Below are 14981 nucleotides of genomic sequence, written 5' to 3'. Positions count from 1 at the left end.
GTGGTCTTCACAACAGCACTGGGACTGTCACTCCCAGTTAATGGCTGGGGATGTAAGGCACAAAGGCACAGAATGAGCAGAGATGATCCAGCAACTCGGCTGCAGAGCTGACGGAACACAGGTCTCTGGTCCTCATCTGGTTCTCAGGAGGCCCTGTCCCTATACCCAGCCTCACTCCGAAGTCTCTGGAGCTGCTGCTCTCCCAGCACCCGGCCAGTGGACAGACCCGGCCTTCTCCAGCCGCCACCGCCGTCTTGTTCCGGACAAGCTCGCTCACACCTCCTCCCTCCGCCGCTCAAAGCCTACGCCGGCTCCCATTTTCTTCAGAACAAAAACCAGGAAAGCACCCAGCAGCCCACAAGACCCTGCGTGAGCTCGCCTCAAGTTCCTCCCACCCCGTCCTGCTACTCTGCTCCACTGCAGACCCCTGGGATCCCGGCTGCCCCAGGACCTTGTCACTTGCTGTCCCTACCCACAACCCTCCCTAGAGACCCGCTCATCTCACTCTCCCACTCCCTCTGGGCTTTACACAAAGGTCACCATCTCTGTGAGGCCTTCCCTGGCCACTTTATTAACATTGCAACCCCTTGCCCCTCCTTCCCAGCCCCCCAGGCCTGTCCTTCCCAAGCCTCTTTTTTTTTTTTTTTTTTTTTTTTTTTTTTTTTTTTTTTGAGATGGAGTCTCTGTTGGCCAGCCTGGAGTGCAATGGCGCCATCTCCACTCACCGCAACCTCTGCCTTCGGGGTTCAAGCAATTCTCCTGCCTCAGCCTCCCGAGTAGCCGGGATTACAGACACCCACTACCACGCCCAGCTAATTTTTTTTGTATTTTTACTAGAGACGGGGTTTCACCATCTTGGCCAGGCTGGTCTTGAACTCCAGACCTAGGGATCCACCCGCCTCAGCCTCCCAAAGTGCTGGTTACAGGCATGAGCCACCGCACCCGGCCCAGCCCCCTTCACTATTTTCTCCATCACGCTTTTCATCTTCAACATCCTGTATGTCTTATTTACTGTCTGTCCGCCTCATGAGACTATCGGGGCAGGATTTCTTTTTTCATCACTGAGTCCCTAATCCCTAGTGCCTAGGACAGTTCCTTGCCGACAAGAACTCGATCAATATTCATTCAACACAACAAAGTTACCAGGTGGCTGGTGAAGTGAACTGGCCCTGCCGGGCTCAACCCTGCATGAGGACAGCTAGGGGAGAGGAAGGGAGACCAACCCTTTGAATCACCTCCTCCTGGGCCAGCCCCCAGCCAGGCCCTTCACAGCCCATATTCTCAGAATAGTGACAGTGCCAGCCTTGGTGGTGATCACAGGCTCTGTGCCTCACAGACCATGTTCAAATCCCGACTGGGGGCCAGGCGCCGTGGCTCACGTCTGTAATCCCAGCATTTTGGGAGGCCGAGGCAGGCAGATCACTTGAGGTCAGGAGTTCCAGACCAGCCTGGCCAACATGGTGAAACCCCATCTCTACTAAAAATACAAAAATTAGCCGGGCATTATGGTGGGCACCTGTAATCCCAGCTACTCGGGAGGATGAGGCAGGAGAATCACTTGAACCCAGGAGGCGGGAAGTTGCAGTGAGCCGAGATGGCAGCCCTGTGCTCCAGCCTGGGTGACAAGAGTGAGACTCCATCTCAAAAAAAAAAAAAAAAAAAAAAAAAAATCCCTACTGGGCCACTCACTGTCTGTGTGACCCCAGGCAAACTACCTTTATCATTTGTAAAATGGGGACAAAAATGTAACTTGGTGACGATTATGGGATGAGTAGGCTTCACCACACAGAACACTTGACACAGGGAGCAGACAGAGGCAGCCGAGCCACAGGGCCCAGCCTGTCCCCGGTCATGGGGAGGTTCATTTACCCCAATGCCCAGGGAGCCACAGACATCGAGAGACAGCCACATGGACTCCCTCGTCCTTCCATAAGGCAGAACATGGCACGACCCAGAGAAGTCCCAAGGGCTGGGAGGCTCCGGTGGGCTTTGTGGAGGTGACATCTCAGCCAGGCTTCAAAAGTCAGGAAGATTCACGCAGGGAGAGCAGCCCAGGCAGCAGGCCACACGAGCACAGGGCACAGCTGAGGGCGGATTCGGAGCCCACCGCGTGAGTTAGGGGAGATGTGGCTGGAGGAAGCCCTGGAGTCGAAAGGGACATTGCAGCTGACTCCCCTGCAGGGGGCAGCCCTTCCCCCATGGCAGCGCCTTTGTCACTCAGAGTCCCGGAGTCCCACTCTCCAGCCCCTACCCCAGTGGTGACAGACTGGCGGGCCTCAACGTCCAATCTGCACCTTGTTAAAGACGCCCTGCCGTGGAGAGAGTGGGAAGAGCTGTTGCCCGGGCAATGGCTCTGCGCCAGCCACGCGTGCTCAGCCAGCCGCGGCCAGTCAGTACCCCCATGCTCATTCCAGCATCCTGGCCTCCACAGGGGAGGACCCTGGGTCCAGAGAGGTCATCTGAGTTGCCAGGGGTCACCTGGCTGGCCAGAGCTTTGGCTTTCAACCAAACCACGGTGCCCAGTGCACTCTGCACTCCGTCGCGGGAAAGCCTCTGTGGCCTCCCAGGGCAGCCTGAGCCCGTCATCCTGCGTGGTCCAGCCTCTGAGACCCTCGCCACCTCTCCCCTCTACCCAGTCCTTGTCTCTTCCCACTAAAGATGGACGCCCCCATCCTCACCCCAAACCCCTCTCTGCTTCCCCATTCCGTTCTCCACCCACCACCCCAAATCCCCAGGCCTTAGCCCTTCTTAAGAATTTTTCTTGTCAAACATGGAGATCCCGACCCACCCCTGGGGGCCACAGAGCCCCTCCTTCCTGTCTGCTCCTCTCTTTCACTCCGTCTCCCCCTCCCCGCATCCCCTACTCCAGTCGGCCTCAGTCCTGAGCCAACCCCAAACCAGAGTTCCCACAGCCCTGCCCCCCAATCCTTGGAGGCACCCACAGCCTCCAGGGCACAGCCCAAGCTCCTCTGCACCCCCAGCCCCACCCCAGGACTGCCCTTCCTGACCTCATTTCCAACCCCTCCCCAGGTAGCCAGATCCAACCCATGCGCTGCCCCTGAGCTTTTGCCCTGGAAGCTACACTATCTAGTTAGTACATCCAGACCCCAAGCCCCAGGCTCATCACTGTGGCTGAGGACAGTCACCTGCACTTGGACACATAGGTCCAGTAAGTGGTTCTTGAAGAAAGGAATCCCAATTCCCAAGCTCAGTGGCACCTCCTCCAGGAAGGCTGCCTGGATTGCTCCCAGTGGGAGCAACCATCCTCTCTTTTGAGTGGAGCCATCTCAGGAACCTTCAACCCTTGCTCTTGAGCTCCTGGGCTCAGCAGTCAGGTCCCTTCGGTCTGAGACCACACCCTGACAGTTTTGGTGCCCCGCTCCGGGAGGGAGGGCACTCCTCTGATGATCAGCCATGGGCTGGGCTGAGCGCTGGGGTGGCCCATCCATGCAGCCCTTCTCTGGTCATTCCGGGGCGGGTAAGGTGATGCCAGCACAGATGGCGAGCGGCTCTGGGACGAGGTAGGCAGGAAATCTGACCCTCCCGACAGGCAATCAGGGACCTGAAAGGTATCTGCCTGAGCTGGGGGTGGGGACAAATGAGAATAGTGGGGGCCCAGGCCAGGGATACAAGCAAGCAGAAGGCCACCAGTGTCTACGACGAAAGTGTTTAATGTTCCATAGTGTGCAGCTTCTGAGTGGGAAAGGCCCATTAATCCCCCACGGGCTGCACATTCTCATGACGGAGCCCTCCCTGGCCCCCTAAGAGGGAGGTAGAGGCAGGGGTCGGGTCCTGTGAGGCACGGTTCTGCGTGTGCCCACGAGGAACGGGTGGGGCATGACATTTACACAGGAGAGCCCCACAGACCCCCATGTGAAGAGAGACGAGGGGCACAGGTGACCGAGGGCCCAGGAAGCGCCCGCCGCCCCCCACACCCGCCCGCGGTCCATGCATGGCTGAATCCACGAGGAACGTGAGCGGGACGGCGGAAGTCACACAATAATGGGCTCGGGGCTCCTGGGAGCAGAACAGGTCGTTGGGAGGCCTGGTGCCCAGGGCAGAGGGGCAGACCTGAGCCTACCCGTGAGAACTTGAGTGTGCAAATCTGCGCACAGGTGTGAGAACAGGCTCCAGGGTGAGTGTTTAAGGCAAAGACACAGACACACTAGTGAGACCCACTAGTGGGAACGTGGAGACCCCAGGACCGGTGGGGAGGCCCAGAGCAGCAAGTACAGGGGGGCGGGTGCTCTGTCCCGGGGCTCCCGCAGGCTGGGCAGGGCCAGAGCCAAGGGCCCTGCGACTGCGAGTCCAAGGTTCGAGGAAGGCTCTGGGCGGGCGGCCCCAGCCTCGCCGCACACACGGGGATCCGCGCTCGCCTGGGACGAAGCCGCAGGTATCGGATGAGCCTCAGGCCTCGCTGCTGCTGCTGCCGCCGCCCCTGCCACCGCGGCCGCGCTCCACCCACACGAGGCGGGCCTGCTCCTGCAGGATGCGGCCGCGCACCACCTTGGCCAGCTCCTCTGCGTGGCCCCACTCATGGGCGGGCACCTGCACCCAGGAGCAGGGCAGCCCTCCGAGCACCTGGTCCGAGCCACGGCACTGCCGCAGCAGCTCCGAGTCCCGCCAGCCCGGCCGGCCCAGCAGACCCCTGCCAAGAGAGGGGCGGGCACTGGTCAAAGTGGGGGGGGAGGGGGACGAGGCAGGCGGGGACCCGAAAGGCGGTATCTGCCTGTGCTGGGGGTGGGAACAAATGCGAGTGGCCGGGGCCCAGGCCAGGGATACAAGCAAGCAGGCCCCCAGCGTCTACTACCAAAGCGTTTCATGTTCCATACTGTGCGCCTTTTAGGGGAAGGAGAGAAAACGGATAACCCGGATGCGGAGGGAGGCAGGGAGGCATCCACCAGGAGGACGCGCTCTGGCCCGAGTGCCCTACCCGCTGCCCGCTGCGCCACCCACGCATCTCACCTGACTTCCCGGACGTTCTTCTCAGTCACCTCCACGTGGATGACGATGGGGTAGATCTCATTCTGCACCAGCTCCCGCACACCCTGAGCGCCCAGCTCCAGCAGGCAATGCTTCTGCTCGGAGGAGGGAGGCTACGCTGTACTCCCGGCCTGGAGACATCAGCCTCCCAGGCTCTGCTCCCGGATGGGTCCCCCATCGCCCCCTCCCAGGTGCAAGGCCCGCTTCCCCACCCAGAGGGACCCTGGCAGCAGAGGAGGAGCCCAAAAGGAGAGACGGGGGACCTGGGCTCAGGGGACGGCCAGGAGCACTGACCTCCCCCTCGGGATCTAGGCCTCGCCACCTGGAAGATGGAGCTGGCCCAAACCCACCCACCACCCTACAGCTGCCCACCAGCTCCCAGACAGTGGCAAGTTCAAGGACAAGAATGTGTAGATGAGCTGCATCAGTAGCACACCTCGAACGGGACCACAGGCGGTCAGCTGTGCCCTGCCACCCAGGTGAGGAAACTGAGGACCACAGGAGGGAAAGAATTTTCCCAGGGTTGCCCTGGCAGTGAGCGGCAGAGCCTGGCCGGCACTCAGATGCTGGCGCTCAAGCCCAGAACAGCAGCGCCCACTCTGGGGCACCCCTGTGAGCACCCCAGGCCAGCCCCCAGCACCTACCTTCCCAACAGACTCCTGGATGGCCCGGATTCTGCTGCCCAACCCAGGGATGGCAGGCTGGGCCTTGGGGGCTCCGGGCGCTGAGGATGGGCACAGTTCCTCCCCAGAGAGGCTTTCTGAGCAGGGGAACAGAGAGGGAGAGATGAAGAGTCCGTGGGTCTGGCTGCCCGAACCCCCCCCAGCCCTACCGGGCACACGGTCTCACCCGCGGGGCACACTTGGAAGTCCAGCCGGGAGCTGGGCAGATCTAGCAGGTTGCGGATGAGCCGGGGCGCCAGGCACTCGGGCAACAGCACCACAGGCCGCAGGGCAGACACCAGCAGTGGCCGCACCAAACTGTAGGGTCTGAGGCTGCGCTCTGGCTCTGTGGCAGGGGAGGGGCACAGAAGAGATAAGGGCACAGGCAGGCAGGGTAGCGACTCCTCGATACCCCAAAGCCCCCACCACGGGTCCTGCTCCTCCTCCACGAGTGCACGCGCACGCAGTAGGACGGTGGCAGGAGGCTCCTGCCTGCTCCTCTGTCTCATCCCTGCCCCCTACAGGACATTCTCCACCCAGCGGCCGGAGGAGGTTTAAAAAAGCAAATCCCATCCTGTTAACCCCCCTGCTTTTGACACACCAGGGACCTCTCCGATTCTCAGGACTAAAAGCCACCTGATCCGCGCGGGTGACGCAGCCCTGCCTGAGCACCTGGGGAGGCTGCCAGCCACCGACCCCCACACCACCAGCCTCCTCTCTCCCTTCAGCTGCCTCCAACCACAGGGCCTTTGCATGCCCTGGGGCCACCGGAAGCCCCACCCCTGCACTCCTCAGCCCAGGTAACCCTTGCCCTGGTCCCCAGTCAGCAGGGCCCTGGCATATGCTCCACGGCCTCCAGTTCTCCACTATACACCTCACCCCCTCTAATTGTGTTCACAGGTGGGATTATCTGATCCCCTACCCACTCATTAATGACAGCTGAATGAGGGCAGGGAGTCACATCCCAATGCCTGACAGAGCTGGTACTCAGTACTCTCCTGCTGTACCCAACACCCTGCAAGCACACCACACACAGCCATGCCTCTGTGCCTTCTGCCTGGACCGAACTCCTCTTCATCCTTGAAGGCCCCAGCAGAAACTCCCTCTCTTCCAGGAAGTCCTCCCTAACTACCTGCTCCTCTTGCCCTGGATTTGCTACTCCCTCATTTGAGCTCCCTCAGCCCCTTCTCCCTGTCTGGCCTAAGGCCTCACCCTACTGCCTCCGGGAACGCCCCCCCCCACCCGGGTCCTCATGGCACCTGCCACCACACGTGTGTCAGGAGCGCTGCCACACACACACTGCCAGACAAAAACAGGCCCGTGTTTGTGCAGACGCACAATCACAGCCACGGGCACCTCCCGGCAGGGTCTCCCTCAACCTTGGCAATCGCCATGGCCGGGGGTGGGGCTTGTCTCTCAGGCCCGCAGCATGACCCCCCACTGAACCCTCACAACCGGCCCTTCTAGGCCAAAGGGGCCACCCAGACTACGGGACACCCAGCGCAACGCGGGATCCAGCTTTGCGCCCGCACACTCGCCTCCACAGGGCTCCAGCAGCGGCTGCTCTGGGGAGTCCGCCGCGGCCGCTCCCACCGGCTTGGGCCTCACCAGTCGCAGCTGGTCCAGGGCTCTCTTCTTCAGCTGGGGGGGTGCGGGGAGAGAAGAGCGTCTGAGAGCTCAGCCTCGCCCCGTCAGGGAGAGGAAACGGGACCCCGGGCTGAGTGGGCCCCACTGCCACCGTGGTCCAGGCTTGCCGCAAGAGCCCGGGTCAGCAAAGGTGCCCTCCTCCACCAGGCCCCTCCTGTTCTCCCCAGCCCAGCACAGTGCCCCAGGCAGGGGAACTACACCTGCTGTACCCAACACCCTCCAAGGACACCCCCCGACAGCCATGCCTCTGTGCCTTCTGCCCGGGCTGAACTCTTCATCCTCACAGGTGACCAGCCCTGAGGCCCCAGGGAAGCCAGCCCATCCTAGCCTGGTGGAGAAGCCTTAGGTCTACCCCCCAAGTTACAGACGGGGAGACTGAGGCCCAGAGATCAAGAGGAACCAAATATCACAGAGGCGGCCAACTTTAGGGTCTCTGCCAGTGAATTAGCAATGTGGCCTTGGTAGGAAAACTGATGAAACCAGTAACAGCACTGATGATACCAATACCGGGCCGGTCTCAAAAGCCTGCGACATGACGGACACTTGCTAAGCCCGAGGGGCCCTAACTCGCGGGAAGCCATCTCTCGCCATGGACAGCCTGAGAGGCGGCGCAGCCCCCGCATTTTACAGATGAGGAAACGGCCCCAAAGAAGGTTCAGGAGACCGTCTAAAGTCACACAGCCGATAACGGGCAGAGCTGGGGCTCCAGTGCGGGCTGCCCGGCTGGGACCCTCACTCTTCCTTTATCTGATGTCTCAGCCTCATTCACCCGTGTGCACAACAGGACATGCAGCCCGGCCGCCATCCAGGCGTGGGAAGACGGGATGTGACTGCTGTTTTGTCAAATGCTTACTATATGCCAAGGTACTCCTGAATACTAGGCATGCTTTTTCTCATTTCATCTCTAAACTGCCCTGCACGGTGAGCTCTGCTGTTCTGTTTTCTGGGCACATAGTAGATGACCAATTAAATCCCCAGGAAAGGAGGGAGGGAGGATCTTCCTAGGTTGCCAGGGAACAGGGCTTGCTCGCTCCCTTTTGGACCCCAGCCTTGCCCCCCACCCACCGCTGCCCACCCAGCCATGCTCACATTACTACGGGGGCCTCGGTGCCGGCTGGAGGGCAGGCATTTCTCCTGATCTTCTAGGAGCTGCTGGGCTCTGTGGGAGAAAGTGGGATCATGTGTGTAGGAAGGAGGGTCCCTCATCTCTTCTCCTCAAATGGTGAGAGACAGAGGAGAGAAAGCACCCCTATCAGGGAGACCCCATCCCTGGCTCCTGGCTCTGCATCACCTCTGATAATTGGGCACAGTGCCCCGGTCCAGGTCCCGCAGAGTGAGGGGGTCAACCCGGGTGCAGAACCATTCCTGCCTCCGCTTGTACGCCGGGTCCACCAGCCGAAGAATCTCTTGGGCTTTCACACAAAGGGCATGGGGGTCTGCCCTCTCAGGCAGGGTGAGGTTGGCACGGATGTAGAAGGGCTCGGCCCCTGGCCCCTTCGCCCAGGCTTCTAGGGCCTCGTGGAAGGACTGGCAGGCTGGGCATGGATAGAGCAGGGAGGACGAAAGGATTGTGAAGTCCAGGAGTGCCCTTGGTGGGGCCACAAACATGGCCCTCTCGAGGCCTGAGCTTCCAGGACCCCACCTTCCCCTTCTTAGAATGAGAGACTTAGGTTCAGCGGGGGGCAGGCACTTGCCCAAGCCCAGTACCCTCTAGGAACAGAGCCAGGACTCAAGCCCAGGACTCTGGACTCCTAATGCCATGCCCCTTTCACTGTAAGCTGCTTACGGAGGAAGGGATAGGAGGCGGCGGCAGCAGCAGGGAGCCAGAAGGGCAAGTCGGGCAAGGCCAGTCCCTTCTCAGGCCCTTGGTCCCCAACATGCACCACGGACTAGAGAACCCCTCTCTCGGGCCATCAGCTCCAACTCCCAAGCCAGACTTACCCTTCGAGTCCATCAGGGAGGGGAGTGAGGACCCCTGGTTCCAGAGCAAGGTTTTCTGCTGGACCTCGGCTTCCAGGCACGCCCCCTCCAGACCAGCAGCTTCCACTCTTTGCTGGGAGAAAACCCAAGCAGGGAGGGAAAGAAGTGAGCCTCTAAGCGTAGGGCAGCCCAGGGGCTGGAGGAACACCAGGTGTAGGGGTGATCATGCCTCACAGTTCAGAGAGTGCCCCCTCGGGAGCCGCCATGTCCAGCCCAGTCAGACCCACTCCCATCCACAGGACCCCCCACCAACCGGCCCAGCCCATCCGGGTCTTTCCCCAGCTGAAGCACAGGGATGTCATGTGCTGTCAGTTGGCGCCACCTCCCAGCCCACACCCAATCAGACTTCAATTGACCCTGGCTGAGCTGGGCAACTGCACCTAATCAGTGAGCCCACTTCTGCTCTGGCCAATCCCCAGAAGCTCCGCCCAGTGATCTTGATCCACCAACCAGGGGGTGTCCAGCTGGGGCCAAAGCACTGACTCCACCCCCCAGCTCCTGAGGCGGGACCTCACCTCTCTTGGTTCCATCCTGGCTGACCCAGGCCCAGAGATCACCCTCCGCACCACAGCCCCAGACCATCTGTCCCCATAAAATGACAGTCCATCTGGGCCCTTGTCCTGTGGCTCTGGGCCCCCTGGGGGGCTCCGGCCAGATACTCGGATAGCCAGAGACCTGAGAAGGGAGAAAGGAGATGGGAATTAAGAGTCCAACCAGTGCTTGGATTTAGTTCAGCATTCTTGGAAAACCACAATGATTCCATTCCCCAAGTAAGCCATGACTCCAATCCCCAGGCCTCTCTGCATCTTCTGTGCCCTCTGCCTGGAATGCCCTTCCTCACCTTCTCCACCTGGGAAATGCTGCTCATCCTTCAAAGCTCAAGTCACAAGCAGCCTCTCCCCTGGACCCCTGGGCACACGGCGCTGTGGAGTCTGCCACAGGGGCACTCCAGCTTTGCCTTGCCACGGCCCTTACATTTCCTCTGTCGGAACAAACACCTTCAGGACCAAACCTGTATACTGTTCAGCTCTGAATCCCTGGCACCAAACCCAGTCTCGGGTACACAGCAGATGACTAATAAAAGCTTGCTATGCGGCCAGGCACGGTGGCTCATGCCTGTAATCCCAGCACTTTGGGAGGCCAAAATGGGCAGATCACAAGATCAGGAGTTCCAGACCAGCCTGGCCAACATAATGAAACCCTGTCTCTACTAGAAATACCAAAAAAAAAAAAAAAATTAGCCAGGCATGGTGGCGGGCACCTGTAATTCCAGCTACTCGGGTGGCTGAGGCAGGAGAATTGCTTAAACCCAGGAGGCGGGGGTTGCAGGGAGCCAAGATCACACCACTGCACTCCAGCCTGAGTGACAGAGTGAAACTCCATCTCAAAAAAGAAAAAAAAAGCTGGTTATGCTCGCAGTCTGGGATGGGAGGTCACCATTAGCAGGTGGCACAGATCTGAAGGTGGTTGCAGCCAGCAGTGGAAGCAGAGAGGAGAGCCTTCCCACGGAAGAAGTACCTGGGCTCTGCCCTGGTGAAGAACAGGGGCGCTCTGGTGACAGATCGAGGGAATGGAGTTCCAGGCCGAAGGAATAAAGTACGACAAAGGGGTGGAGGGCAGAATACAGGATGTGCGGAAGAACTGAGTAACAGTAGGAGCAGCGAGCACTTCCTGGGTGCTTTCCATGCACCCGACGCCACGCTGAGCTGCTTGCCCTAATTCTCGTTTCACATCCAGGGAAGCAGCTGCTCAGAAAGGCGAACTGGAGCCAGCCTTTCAAGGGCATGGAGCAGAGGCGTCTGGTTTTCCTCCCACGGACAGTGGGACCAGACGGTTAAGACATCACCAAAATCCGCATCATGGTAGGGTTCTGTCTCTGGATGAGAAGAGGTGAGGCCTTGGGGCCAGGGTCAGAGAGAAGTGAACCCCAAGTCCCCTGCCAGACCCCCCGGCCTGGAGGAGGTGGGGAGACCAAGGTTGGCAGGTGTGCCGGCTGGAGAGGCAGCGGGGCAAAGCGTCTCCGGCCCCAGCAGCTGCAGCCCAGACACAGCTGCACTGCCCCCTGCTGCCAGCCTGGGGAGGGCGAGGCTGCAGGGAGCTTCGCCCAATTGGCACGGCTGTAGGGAGCAGCCCCGCCCCCTCAGGGAAGACACAGAGCCAGGCGTGGGAAGCAACGTTCAGCACACCTTGCCCTGGCTGCACGGAGGTGACCTGGAAAGGGGGCGGGCTGAGACCCAGCCTGGCTATGCTGGCCGTGGCTCTATGGTCCGCTCCAAACCCCAGCACAAACTGCACCCTAACCTGGGCAAATGAGCCAGCTGCTGAGCGTCAAGTTACCGCACGCATAACACAGGCTGACAATGGCACCCGGGACCTCTGTGGGTGTGGGGGGCACATGACACAAATAAAGAGAGAATGCAGGGAGAGATGGAAACCAGAGGGCTCTGGGGCCTCCGAACTGCAGGCCGGGCCCTTAGTGGGTGCTGACATCTACTGGGTTGTGGCAGCGCAGCTGGATAATGTGATGCAAGAGAAAGCAGAAGGCTGCCCCCACCCCACTGCCGCCCCGGTGCATCCCATTGTTATCTCATGACCCTTTTGTTCCAGGCGTGTGCACCGGGTTTCCCTCACTGTGGATTGTGGTCAGACGGTCTGAGAAGAGCAGCACGCAGTGCGCCAGCAGGAACGCTGGGGTCGGACGCCCGGCTGCTCAGCTGCTGAGCCTCGGCTCCACCTAATTCTCTCGCCACCCGCTGAGTTCAGACATGGGCAGCTCTCAGAACAGGGCCCAGCAGACGCAGTACTCGGTCAAAACTAGACATTTACTGGCATCAGGTGTGATTCATAACAAATCACCTCTCTCTCTCTCTCTCTCTCTCTCGCTTTCTCTCTCTGTGCACGCGTGCACACGTGCTCGCGCGCCTCAGTTTCCACACCTGTTTTTAACCCAGACAATTGACCATCATGGCCTCCCCAGACCAGAGCCCAGTAAGCAAAGGCACCCAGGCTCTGCCGCCAACCCCACCCACCCCCTACTCGCTCCCTCTTCCACCCACCTCTCCTCTGCAATGGAAGCATCAAGGCTGACTTCAGGCCTTCAGGTTCTTCTTGACAACTCGTGCAACTCCCTGAAGACCCAGCTCAGGCGTCCCTCCTCCAGGACGCCCCTACCAACCTCCCCAAAGGACCAGTGACTCCTCTGAGCCTCCACAGACAGCGATACCCGCTCTGAGCACTCCTCGGAGTCTGCAGAGCCCACCTGGGGTTTGCCAGGAGCAGGGTCCAGAGAGGGTCCCTCCCACCCCAGCCTCAGCAGACAAGCAGGAGGGGTAGAGGAAGGGCACAGCAGGGAGAGGGGCTGCCTGCTCCCCACTCCCAGGACTGGCTGACCAGCTGGCTGCCTCCACGCCTGCCTGTGGGTGCTGAGAAGCACGGCACCCCTAGCCAGCAGGTGATGGCTCCCAGCCCCTCCCCAGCCAGGTCAGGTCACAGGCACACAGGAACAGGCAAGTCTGCCAGCTCGGCCAGCTCTGAGCAGTGATGGGCCACATGGCCTCAGTGAGTGTCGCCCAGGGCCCCGTGGGAAGACCTCTGAGTGGTCTGCGTGCCTGCTTGGGACCAGGTGAGGGACCTCGTGCTGAGACTGACGCATGCCTCACAGATCACATCCGTCAATCCTCCCGAAAACCCAAGGGTTGAGGTAAGGGAAAGTGAAACACAGGAAAGTTAATGGCGCAGCTAGGGGGCCGTGGAGCCAAGCAATGACTTAGAGTAACACTCTCTTTGCAAGAAAGGTGCCAGAGATCCCCTGGGGCCACGTGAGCGAGCAGGGGCAGTGGCAGGGCTCTGCTGGGGAGACGGCATCCCGAAACCCCCCAGCGCTCTCCATGCCCTGCCCCTCTCACCCAGCACCTCACTTGGCTCCTATGCTCTCCCTTGCTGTCCCTCACGCAGCTATCTGCCAGCCTGACCCCGGCCTGCCCCAGTCCCTGACTATCCATTCTCCCCTCCCAGGCTCCAAGAGCTGGAAAGGGCAGGGCAGAGAGGCTGAGGGCAAGAGATGGGCAGAAAATGGGAAAGAGGAGAGAAAATCTCCAGCATGGTGCCCAGCACACAGTGGGCACACAACACAGGCACGAGAGCTCCAGCAGCCCGGCACACAGTGGGCACACGACACAGGCGCGAGAGCTCCAGCAGCCCGGCGCACAGTGGGCACACGACACAGGCGCGAGAGCTCCAGCAGCCCGGCGCACAGTGGGTGCACAACACAGGCGCGAGAGCTGCAGCAGCGAAGACGGGAAGCCATGTCGGAATCCCCAATCAGCTCCGAGGGGCCTGTAACTTGGGAGCAATGTCTAACTGTTGGAACTTTAGTGTCCTGGCCTGTGTAACCAGGTTAAAATTCCAGCCTTGCAAAGTTGCTCTGGGGGCTAAACCGCAACGGCAGCGGTCATCACAGCAAAGAGCCAGCGTGTGCTGACGTCCACTGTGCGTGTTCTGAGCGTTCTAGAGGGGATACTGGGACCCCTCCAGTGACCCAGGGGACAGGCACTACTGGAGCCCATTTTATAGAGCAGGAAACTGAGGCACTGGGAAATTCAGAGACTTGCCCATAGTCCCACGGTAGCAAGTGCCGGCACCAAAGCCCGCTCTTCCCACCTCACCGGAAGACACCCCCGGGAGACATGCAAGCTGCCCCAACCAGGGCCCTGTCCACGCCCTCGTCTCCCCTCTGCCTGTCCGCCTCCCTCCCTCTCTCTCTCCCTCTGTCCACCACCTCCGCGCCCTCCCCAGCCTGTGTTCTTCCCCAGAAACCCCTCTCCTCCCCAGAAACAGCACGGGCAGCAGAAGTGGCCCCATGTGATCGCAGGGCCTGGGCGGGGCAGGGACAGAGGCTCCTGCTCCCTGGCTGCATCCTGGTGCCCCCGGGACAGCAGCCAGGACCCCTGCTGCAGCCCAAACTGGAGGAAGGGAGGAAGGGCTGAGGCGGGCAGGAAGGGAGACGCCTCCACCCCTTTCCCGAGAAGCACGTCCTGCTCAGACAGAAACAATGTCTCGCTAGGCCCACTGCCGGGGGTCAGGTGGGGGCAGGGCCTGGGTGGACACTGGGCTGACCAAGCTGCTTCGGAGGCCCTGGTCCTACGCTGCACTGATCTGCTGTGTGACCTGTCCCTCTGCACCCAACACCGCCACATTCCAGCGCTGACAGTCTGTGCTTTTGACGCCCTTTGCAAAACCCAAGTCCAATCAGGTCACTGTGAACCCAGACCTGGTGCTTCCCAACTGTGTGACCCAGGGTAAGTTGCTTAACCTCTCTGAGCCTCTATAAAACAGAGATCATCATAAGTATGCCTCCTCCCAGGACAAAGGGCATGCTGTAAAAGAGCCAGCAGCTGGCCTTACGGTTAATAACTAAACCCTCCCAGGGTTCCCAGAGTCTGCAAGCCAAAGTCTGCACTCTCCCAGCCTGACTCAGGACGCCCTGACTTCCGCCCTCCCCCTCGCTCCCCCTCCAGTCACCAGATGCTCTCCCTACCTGCCCCCTCCTCCCAGCTGAGTCCCAAGACCACAGAGGCAGTGCGGCCTCCGCTGTGCCCCAGCCCTCCCGAGATCCACTGGCAAGTCTCAACAGTGGCCACGGTGCATGGCCACCAACAGCACGTGGCCTGCAGTGCACACTCTGCACTAATGGGCTCTGTGACTCCTGTT

The 14981-nt window shown here is 60.5% G+C and overlaps 1 protein-coding gene across 2 annotated transcripts in view; it reads right to left on the bottom strand.

The window, feature by feature from the left end:
• Nucleotides 1-3186: 3186 nt before the first annotated feature.
• The window catches only part of CARD10 (caspase recruitment domain family member 10), a 30595-nt gene continuing 18800 nt past the window's right edge, over nt 3187-14981 (bottom strand). For both annotated transcript variants that reach the window (XM_039463083.2, XM_039463082.2), the window contains exons 13-21: nt 9788-9947; nt 9234-9345; nt 8584-8827; nt 8382-8451; nt 7184-7286; nt 5833-5991; nt 5628-5743; nt 4966-5078; nt 3187-4648 (exon numbers count right to left, since the gene is read on the bottom strand). In XM_039463083.2, coding sequence (XP_039319017.2) covers nt 4408-4648; nt 4966-5078; nt 5628-5743; nt 5833-5991; nt 7184-7286; nt 8382-8451; nt 8584-8827; nt 9234-9345; nt 9788-9947 — 1318 coding nt within the window. In that variant the 3' untranslated portion in view covers nt 3187-4407. The remainder of the gene's footprint in view (nt 4649-4965; nt 5079-5627; nt 5744-5832; nt 5992-7183; nt 7287-8381; nt 8452-8583; nt 8828-9233; nt 9346-9787; nt 9948-14981) is intronic.

The sequence above is a fragment of the Saimiri boliviensis genome, chromosome 21, assembly GCF_048565385.1.
Source record: "Saimiri boliviensis isolate mSaiBol1 chromosome 21, mSaiBol1.pri, whole genome shotgun sequence".
NCBI lineage: Eukaryota > Metazoa > Chordata > Mammalia > Primates > Cebidae > Saimiri > Saimiri boliviensis.
Note: the sequence above shows the minus strand (reverse complement) of the source record. Positions and strands in the feature narration are given on the sequence as shown.